The sequence below is a fragment of the Benincasa hispida genome, chromosome 12 (genome assembly GCF_009727055.1).
Source record: "Benincasa hispida cultivar B227 chromosome 12, ASM972705v1, whole genome shotgun sequence".
In the NCBI taxonomy this organism is placed as follows: domain Eukaryota; kingdom Viridiplantae; phylum Streptophyta; class Magnoliopsida; order Cucurbitales; family Cucurbitaceae; genus Benincasa; species Benincasa hispida.
In genome coordinates this window covers 54,164,945-54,175,903 of record NC_052360.1, presented here as the reverse complement: position 1 = coordinate 54,175,903, position 10,959 = coordinate 54,164,945, and the positions used below count along the sequence as shown (strand labels likewise).

At 32.0% G+C, this 10,959-nt stretch overlaps 1 protein-coding gene across 1 annotated transcript; it reads left to right on the top strand.

Moving 5' to 3' along the window:
• Nucleotides 1-1,426: 1,426 nt before the first annotated feature.
• LOC120092495 (chlorophyllase-2) lies at nt 1,427-4,622 on the top strand. Its single transcript, XM_039050593.1, has 2 exons — nt 1,427-1,905; nt 3,758-4,622. Exons 1-2 carry the CDS (start codon nt 1,453-1,455, stop codon nt 4,421-4,423), a joined length of 1,119 nt encoding a protein of 372 aa, XP_038906521.1. The 5' UTR covers nt 1,427-1,452; the 3' UTR covers nt 4,424-4,622.
• Nucleotides 4,623-10,959: the final 6,337 nt, after the last annotated feature.

The window sequence follows — 10,959 nt, the reverse complement described above, 5'->3', positions numbered from 1 at the left end:
CCACAGTTTTTTCCCAAAATTAAATTGCGAATCCTAATTTAAAATTATTCGAAGGGAAATTTGAAGCACTCTAAACCTTCATTCGTTTTCAAAAATCAGGAAGAACAAAATTACCACCAAAATAATACCAGAAAATCTAATGAATTAATAATTTAATTCAATTGATATATAGGTTTAAATCTCATTAGTTCATCTTTTTTTTTTTTTGTTTTTTTTTTTCCATTTTGGTTATTTGGTTGAGTGCATTTAAGATGATATAATATTATATTTATCTTCACTCATCAGTTTAAACTTTTGAATCAATTAACAATTTAATATTTTCAACTTTTTTTTTTTAATAAAAAATTGAGGATGGAGAATCAAACCTCTTACCTCGAAGAAAAAAGTACATGTCAATTACTCTTGAGTTTTCCTCACTTGGACAACTTTTCCTTTTCCTTGTCCTTTTAGATGTTATACTTTCAAAACTTTCAATCTAGTTTCTTTTTCTTTTTAAGATAATTTGATTACAGTTAGTTTATCAAAAATATACTAAGGAGGCGTTTGACACACAAATTGAAAATCTTAAATCTGAGGAATTAAACTGAGGTTTAGCATATTTAGGAAGTTCGGTGCTTGGAGAGCATGTTTTAAGTTATACTCACTTTGACAATCTATTAGACATTTTTAAAGTGTATTTTTAGGCGTATTAGATGAATATCAATATGAGCAAAGTTCAACATTATAATAAGGCATGTGCCCTTACCTAAAATGTCAAAAGTTTGAATTCTCTATACATGTTGAATTACACAAAAAATCGTTACATTCTTTTAAAACTTTATTAACCAAATAATTTGAAAATGAGTTCATCGGATGGATGGCCTAAATTTTGGGGAAAAATGAGATTTGCTCCACTTCCTGAAAATGGGATTTTTTTTTACCCTTTGCTGATGTCAAATTCGAATGAAACTATCGAAAATGAGAACTTTGACACGTGGAATTGACTCTCTTTTTCTCTTATTTTTGTTCTCTCGCTCGCTTTCCTCTCACATATTGCTCTCCTCTCTCCCTTTTTTTCTCACAGTCTCGCTCTTGCACTCTCACTTTTTAATCTCTTTCCCTTACGCTTGTTGTCTTACTGTCACTCTACAATGCAAAGTGAATAGAGGGAGAGAAGAAGAAGAAAATGATTGGAGTTACTCATGTGAACTTTCCATAGTTGATGTGTGGTATGTTAAAGTTGGTTGCACCGAAGAAGATTAGTGGAAGAAGAAGAATGAGAGTAATTTCGTAAAATTGCTTAATGATGTGATAAGTAAAAGGTCAAAATTCTTAAGTTTTAAAAAGGAGACAAAAATCCTTTTGAGTCTTGAGGATGAATCACCTAACTAAGATTTAAAGAATAGTAAAGCTCGCAAAAGCTAGTTCGGACACTATGGATATTCAAAAAGAAAAAAAAATGTAGGGGTATTTATGAAAATCTCAAATTTCGTTGAAAATGGGTACATAAAACTTGAAAGGGCTTATCGCCTTACGCGTGAATGTATCACTGACGCACACAAACACAAAACAGGGGATGAAAAATTGAAATTGAAACTCCCAGAAACTTCACTCCCCATCGCCATGGCTATGGCTACTGCTTCTTTTCTTCCGCCATCGACGACCGCTGGCTCTGCAATTTCGTCAAATGTCTTCGAGATCGGAAAATTCAACGCGGTGCTTGAAAAGGTCGAATCGGCTGGATGTTGCTCATCTGGGCGATTTGTTCCGGCTCCTCCGCCGAAGCCGCTGCTGATCGGCCGTCCTTCCGACGCCGGAGAGTTCCCGGTGCTGCTGCTCGTCCATGGCTATCTCCTTTACAACACTTTCTACTCTCAGCTCATCCATCACATCGCCTCTCATGGCTTCATCGTCATCGCCCCTCAGGTTCTCACTTTCCCTTCTTCCTTTTTTCTTAAATTATTCTTCTTCACCTAACTTATTGGTTTAGTTTCCTTAATAGATTTTATTATATCAATTACTGAAGAAATCTAGCTGTAGATGTTTGGCTCGTGGGTTAAGTTGCGTACATATTTCTTAATATATAGACTTAATGACTCAAATTTCATGTCTAAAATATCGCTTCACTCGAACTTTGAAAACAACCGTGAAGAATAATTTTTTTTGTTGGTATCACAAACTACTTATCAATGTTTTTTTTTTTTTTAATCAAAGTAGCAAATGTAAATATGAATGCGAATAAGAGAGTGAGAAAGAGCATAACACGAAATAACGAGAGATTCAAAGAGCCTAATTAATAGGTGAAAACACTATTATATTTAGTTAGTGGTTATACTTAGATGTAGTTCATATTGCATATGTTGCAATGCAATATGTTATATGGCACTTCGAATAACCTAATTAGAATTGGTATCTTACATATATTTAACTATTTAAATATTTTCCTTTCCTACGTCAGGTTTAGAGGAGTGCACTATTTAAACTCTCTAACTTTAGAGGCACAATTTTCATTATGTAATTTGTAACATTCTCTTTAATAAAATCATTCTCAATCTGTCCCTGGATATAGCTAACATGCGTTTAGTAAATCACATAAATCTGTGTGTCGATTCTTTATTTTTTTTCTACATTTTTTTTGTTTTTTAATTGTTGATTTTGTAATAGCATCCATCTCCATGCATCCTTTCAGTAAAAAGGAAAAAATACTTTTAAAAATATATATATATATATATATTTTTCTCTTTTTGATGTGCACAATTACTAAATTGAGGATTAGGAAGAAAAAAAATGGTTAAAAGAAGTGATTATGAATGTTGAAATTGTTTTGAAACAGATACTTATAAAAAGAGTGATAGAAAATATCATAGTTAAAAGCACTAAAATATCTCATGAGTTGATGCTTGATAATTGTTGATTTTAAGTGGAATCTATAGCTCCACGCCATTGGTTTGTCACATAGACTTGCAAGTGTTGCTTTGACAACGCAACAAAAATAAACACATCCCCACTTCTTAAACCCATTCTGGTTCCACGAAGATCAAAACACACCTAACAAAAATGTTGTAATTGATGTTGTGAGGTTGAGAAGATTTATTTTGTGCATTAATCAAACTAAGTTTATGTTAAACTTGATTTTTGTTGATTTTTGTCCATTTTTTTAGACTTTTACTCTCTACTTTATTTCCATAATAAATTTTGTATAAATTAAACACACCAATAAAAGTTAGAAATTTAATTTCAAAGTTTAGTTGGATAAAACTAAATGGATAATACTGGAATGATATGAGGATTTATATATTTATTCAAGTCCTAATTTCGCGTCAATTTTAATTAATTTTAAATAATTATAAAGTAGAATTTTAAATTTAATTTTAAAAGTGATGAAAAATATTATAATCCATTTAATTATTTAAAATTTATTAAAATATATTAACATTGAAGACGAAAAATGAGTACTTAATAAAAAAAATTGAAATTAAAAATATAAATCTTGAAATCTATGGACTAAATTCAAATAAAACTCAAATGTCAAAAGTAAAATTACAATATTATTACAATATTTTGAAATCTTAGAACTAAATTAAAATCAAATTCAAAACTTAAAAGACTAAATGTGTAATATTTTGAAACTTAAGAGTTAAATAGAAATTAGACTTCCAACTAAGGAACAAAAGATATTTTTTCAAATTAAGAAGTTTTTTTTTTCAATTAAATTTAATACCGCCAGATTTAAAGAAGAAATTCATATTCATCTAGAACTTGAACTTGCTCCGCACAGTTATACTCCGTGGCCGGACCAGATACAAGCGAAGAAATCAAAGCAACAGCCGCTATTATAAACTGGCTACCGGAAGGGCTCCGGCAACACCTTCCACCGCACGTAAACCCAAATCTAACCAAAATAGCCCTGGCCGGTCACAGCCGCGGCGGCAAAACCTCCTTCGCCTTAGCCCAACAAAAATCCCCAAAATTGTCAGCCCTAATCGGCCTCGATCCCGTTGACGGAACAGGCTCCGGCAAGCAAACCCACCCCCCAGTTCTGAAATTCATCCCCCAATCCTTGGATCTAGGGCTCCCTGTTCTGGTAATCGGGTCGGGTCTGGGAGAATTGAAAAGGAATCCCCTGTTTCCCCCTTGCGCTCCTAAGGGGATCAACCACGAGGAGTTTTTCAAGGAGTGCCGGAATCCGGCGTACTATTTTGTGGTGAAGGATTACGGGCATTTGGACTTGTTGGATGATGAAACTGGAGGGATTAGAGGGAAGGCGAGTTACTGTTTGTGTAAAAATGGGGAATCTAGAGAGCCGATGAGGAGGTTTGTTGGTGGGGCTGTGGTTGCGTTTTTGAAGGCTTGTTTTGATGGGGAAGAAGGGGATTTGAAAGCCATTGAAGATGGGGATTTGAGCTTGCCTGTTCTACTTCAAACTGTTGAATCTCTTCTCTGAAAATAGCTTGGCTCACTGCTGAGTAATTTCTTATGCAAAAATATACATGTAGCATTTTGAGATTGAAATAGGAGGGGGGTGGATTAAGAACAAAGTGAAACTTGTGGAGTTGTATTACTTTATGTTTGTAGTGTATATATTAATTTGTAGGTTTAAACATCATTAATTTAATACTTCAACTTTAATTTATAATATTTTAGTTACTTTTCGATTTTATAATAATTTAGTTGCAATAATTTAGTAATTTAAAATTTATAGCAATTTAGTCTCGTTTATAAAAGTTAGTGTTAAAATATAAATCATAAACTAATTTGAGACTAAGTATTTATATAAAATGGTAAAATACAAAGTCTTTGCTCATAATTTTATTCTTGTGGTAATAGGTCATAAATTCAAAACTTGATATTTGCTAAAAGTAAATTTTTTTTTTTTTTTTTAAGGTGTGATCCAATCAGCAATTGTTGCTTGAACTTTAACTGTAGAATTAATTCAAATGACAACTACTATCAGCTTGAATCTATCAAAAAGAAAATGATTTATTTGGGTAACTTTTATTATTTGAGTTGTTGATATAAACATTCTATTGTTATCTTTTATGAAAATTGTCTCTTGAAATATTAGAATTTGAGATCATTGTGAAATACTTTGATTATTAATTTAAATGCCATGAGAAATCTTTGTATATCTATTTATTTGGCATTTGTCCTTATTACTTATTATTTGATTTTTTGATCAATTAGTTGCTTGATTTATCCTAGTGTTTTCTTGGTTGATCAAATGGATATTAATTAATATTATGATAATGATAAATCTGCTCTTATTAACTAACAATTTAGTGTTTTGAAGTGTCAATTGCGTATAGCTCAGAATAATGATTTCAATGCAATGTGAATCACTCAAATTGGAGCTCAAATGAAAAAGATATAGTCAAAACAAGCTTAATGGAAAAATCTCGAATTAATTTTTTTTTAATCAAAGTTGACTAATTGAAATATGCTACTTCGAGCATATGAGGATGATACGATGACCTTTTGATTTTTGGATTGGTTTTAAAAAGAAAATGATTTTTAGTGTATATATATGTGTATGTATGTATGTATATATAATTTTATATTTGTGTCTAACGGTTAGATGGATACATGGTGGCCTTCTACTTTTTGTTGAGTTTTAAAAGAAATGATTTTAAGAAAGATATATAATATTTTATTATTTTTGTTTATATCTAACGACTAGTTCTTCAAAAAAGAGAAAAATTTACACCATTGTTTTTTTTCTAGATCTAATGGTCCAAATAAAATGTAGGTTTCACCTACTTTTCTCTATTTTTAAACTCTTCATCTTCTTCACATTTTAACAACAATTTCACATTTTTAAACTCTATTTTTAAAGTCTCCATTATGCCTCTCTCCAAGCTTCATTTTTCTTCTTTTCACCTTATTCTTGAGAGAAATATATTGTATTGTGATGATTAATTTATTGTGAGAGAAACTTTGTAAATCCACTCTATTAGAGAGTTTGTCAAGTGTGCTCTTTATTTTTCCAAACTTTTTAAAGTTTGGCTCTTGATCCCAGAAAAAGAGTTATAACAGTTTGGTTTTCAATCGTCGAAAAGATCAAATTTGTTCTTGCACCTGAAAAAAAACCTTGTAGTAGTTTAACTCTAAGTCGTGAAAAGAGTCAAAAGACTTCTAGTGAAGTATCCAAGAGGAGCTTGAGAAGTAGATGTTGGTCGGTTGTGTCAAATCACTATCAAATCTGTAGTGTCAATTTCTCTCGTAGGATCAGTATGGCAACCCTAGAGTGCGGTGAATAGGATTTAATAAAACTAATTAAAATTTGTTCTCTAGTGTGTGCCCAATCAAACAAATTAACAAACTTTTTGCTAGAAAATAATTTAAACAAGAATTTTAAGCATATAATATCAACCCAAATTAATCAAGAGATTGATATAAACAAATTCAAGAACAAATTGTGTATATTAACAAATTAATTGTAAAATTAAAATAGGAGAGATAAAGAAATTGACTGGTAATTATATAGTTGTTCGACACAACCAGCCTACATCTACTTTCCAAGCTCCTCTTTGGTACTTCACTAGAAGTCTTTGACTCTTTCCACGGTTTAGAGTTGAACTGCTACAAGTTCTTTGTTAGGGAGCAAGAACAAATCCGATCATTTCCACAGTTGAAAATCAAACCGTTACAACAACCCTTTTTCTGGGATTAAATCAATCCTTACAAAAGTTTAGAAAAATTAAAGAGTACACTTACAACTCTCTCAATAGAATGGATTTACAAGTTTTGACCTCACAACAAATCAAACCTCATGATACTTAGACCACTCTCAAGAATAAGATGAAAGAAAGAAAATTGAAAAAGAGAAAGCAATATCGGTGGCTTGATGAGTTATGGAGGATTGAAAATTAATAAAAGTTGTTTTAATTTTGGAGAAGATGAAGAGTTTAAAAAGAGAAGGAAAAGGTAAAAACCAAATTCATTTTGGGTCTTTAGATCTAGAAAAAGTAAATTCAATGATGGAGATTTTTTCTTTTTGAATCAAGCATCCGTTAGACACAAACAGAAATAGTATTAAATTCTTTTTTTTTTTTAATTCATTTTTTTTTTAAAAATCCAACAAAAAGCAAAAACCCACCATGTATCCAAAACTAATAGTTAGATACAAACATAAAATAATATTAAATTCATTTCCTTTTAAATTTATTTTTTTTAAAACTACTCCAAAAATCAAAAGCACACCATGTGCCCTTCCTTTATGCTCCAAGTAGTATCTTTCAACTCCTTCACTTTGATTGTTTTAAAAAAAAAAATTGTCACGTCATCAGCTCAAGATTTTTTTTTTTGTTAATCTTGTTTTGGCTATATCTTCTTTATTTGAGCTCCGGTTTGAGTGATTCAAATTGCGTTGAAATATTTATTTCGAGTTCTATGCAATAGACTATTGAAAACACTAAAATTGTTACTCAATAAATTTGGATTTGTTATCTTCAAAACATTAATTAATTACTTTTAGTTTAATTTGAATTGGTCAAATTAATTAAAGGGAATTAATTGTATAGGATACAATTAAATCATACATATTGATACAATATATAATATATTGTATGTTGATACAATATATAATATAATGTATGCTGATACATTATATAATTTTATGAGAGAAATAAATATTTGAACATGATTCAAATATTAATTATATGAATATAATTTATATGAGAACTATATGTTAAAATTAATANGGTGTTTCTTTCTTAGAAGAAAATTGATAGAAAAAGTTTTTTGGGAAATCTTGTTACTAGCTTTGATCCTATCATTCTTTTTAAACAATTACTTGAAAACTCAGCATCCCATAATCCAATAAGAAAAGACCCTTAAAGACCCATATAGCCAATTAACATGAATCACATTAATTAGCCCTAATCCAAGTCAAAAACACTTACATGTAGCTTTTATCATGTTTTTTTTTCTTAGATTGCTTTAAAGACAAGAGTTATCATGATTATGACATTCAAGAAACACATTAGAGTAAATTTCAAGAATGGTTAATGAATGCTCTAAATTAAGAAATTCAAGAGTTAAATTTGGAAAAAGTCCTAATTAACACAAAAAAATTTAATTTTTTAACCTATCTCACCATTATGCAATAGTGTCAAGCAAGAATTACATTCAAGAATTTAATGGAATCAAAGCGTCAATTATCCTCCATTAATTTTCATTCAAATTCAGTCCAAGAACATTCAAGAATATAGAAAGTTCAAGAAATATACAAAAGAACTCAAAAATTTAAACCTAGAATTAAGATTTCCCAAGAAATACAATTACCTAGCCATTGAGTTGAGAGATTTTGAAAGAAATCCTTGAACAATTGATGCAATCCATGAATAATTTCACAAAGAAGACTTGTGAAAATGTAAGAAATCTCTCAATACAAGAACAAATTTGTGGAATTTCTCTAATTTTGGTCTAAGACTCTTTATCAACAAATGTAAATATTTCTCATCCTCCCTCTTCTACTAAAATGAAATAACAGTTTTTATATTTGTAGGTATAGCATCGTGACGCTAAGGCTAGCGTTACATCGCCAAATCGTAAAAAAAGCCAAGAAGCATTGGATGAGGGTCTTGATGCTAAGTCGATGCTGGTTACGCAAAGCGCGCAAGCACACTCGAACGATTCTGTCAATCTCTGGAGCATTGTGACTCTAGGTGAAACGTTGTGACGATGCACTAGTTTGCAACAAAAGGGTGCATTTTGTCCTTAATGTCGAGCTAGCGTTGAGCTTAGTTTTGTGAGGAGCATTGTGACGCTCTGAGTATCGTTGAAGTGCATTTCTTCTAAAATGATTCTTTGGTGTCTCTTGGCTCGAGTTAGCTCCAAATTCTTTGAAATAACTCCGTTTGTGTCGGGATTGGAATTTACTTATAAAATAGACATTTTAAGCAAAGAATTGAAACATAATTGAGGGAATTGATACTAATAAGATAGCTCTTTATAAGACCTATAATATTGAGATGTATTATAATTTGAATATGATTCACTTATTATTTATATGAATGTGATTCATTTAAAAACTATAGTTTAAAATTAATTAATTTGAGATTAAAGGCCAAAAATCCAATATCATAGGGTCTATAGTATAGGGATAAGACTATAAAGCCAACATCCTAGGGTCAAAACATCCTAGGGCCAAAAAGCCAACATCCTAGGATAAAAAAACATTATGCCCTAAAACTCGTAGATAGTAAATGTAAATAATTGACCATCATCAATAAAGAGTTATCAATGTTATTTCAATAAATGTTATGGATTGTGTTGTATTCTATTTTGTCTTAATACTATATACAATAAACTAACATTCTAGGTTGTCTTATGAGTCTTGAACTGTATGTGGAGACATATAGAGATCAATGTTCAAGATACAACCTAAAGGGTTTGTAGTATAGGGATAGGGCTGGGTACCTTATCTTGGTGACACTATGGATACGGTCCACTTTGTATTTGATATAAATGCAATGATCCAACACGTTCATGTAGGTGACATGCGTGTGGGGGTATCCTATGTAATAAGTTTGCATAAGAACGGACCAAATAGTAACATTAGATGTAACGCTATTGAATAGTTAGGTCTCTATTTCAATAAGATGACCTATGCAACTTAGTCTTAATCCTGAGTGTATTATGAACTCCTGCTCACGAGGGATTTTCCTTTGATTTGTATGAGTGAGAGTGGTTAGTTTGTCGATGGTTGTCGCCTTCAAGTGGAGGTTCTTCTTTCAGACGTCAGATCACACTTTACCAGAGCTCATTGTCGCTGGAATCAAACATGAAACTAAGGCGGCAGTGGAAAGAACGACGTTTGACTTGCTTCGGGAAGAACTCGATTTCCTCCTAACCAGAGGTTTGAGTTTGTAATTCTTAAGATGACATGTTAGATGCTTAAGTAATAGAATACCATCAAACCTAGAGAAATTGTGAAAGTAGAAAAGATACCAACAATACCTCAAAACCACCGTCTCATCACTTAGACAGCTGCCTCATCGCTATACTACCTTCAATTCATAACTACATTGTCTAGAGGTCCTTTTATGCATTGGTTCTGTTAGGTTCTTAGTAGCAGTCGGCGACTTTACTTCACATAGTCCTTGTTTCACTCGTTTCTCTGACCAACGGGTCCTGGAACCAACCCGTCCTCCCTTTCCTCTCGAACTATGTAAAATACATACATTCCATTAAATACGTCGATAAGAAATCCGCGTAAGAGCCGGATTGCACTCCATAGATCATTAAATCCTCCAATATGAAGAGTAAATTGGAGGGGCTTACGTCATCCACCAGGGAAAACGTGACGATCTCATAGAATGAGGAGGCGCAGGGAGGCAAAATCTTAATGTTTGGTGCTGCGAAACCTTTAATAGAAATAGGTGGATGAACAAATTTCTTTCTCTGACCCCTGGTTGAGCACAGGTCGAGTCAATATTGAATATTACCAACCTATCATTTTGGGAACAAGACCGAGCAGGGAGCTAGGAACGTAATAATATAAGATGGATTTCACTCCTTCCTGACTTTTAAGGTAAGTAGATGAGTGTTTCCTTAAGTGGTGTCTCCAGGACTTGAACAAAGGGCCCTATCCTCTCACTTGTCCCAGGGGGGTTTCTGTTTAATGGTTGGACCATAAACAGGTTGTTCATTAGAGGAACAATAGTACTTAAGGATACAGAGGTAACCCAGGGCTAATATGATAATTTGACCCAAATGGTGTTACAAATACTCGTGAATGACTAAATTTTCGTTAATGGTCTATATTCATGGACATGAAAATATATCTGCAGTGAGAAGAGTGCAATTGTGGGTCTTTAGTGGAGTGTATCCATAATTAATGAATACTGATTAATTTGGTTAATGAGTTTAGCCAATTAATCTTATATCGTTGGAGCTTCTGATCTGTAGGCCCACGAGGTCTCCTTCCTAGCCCATAAAGGGATTTGATGTAACTATATATTGAATTGAGTTTGAAAT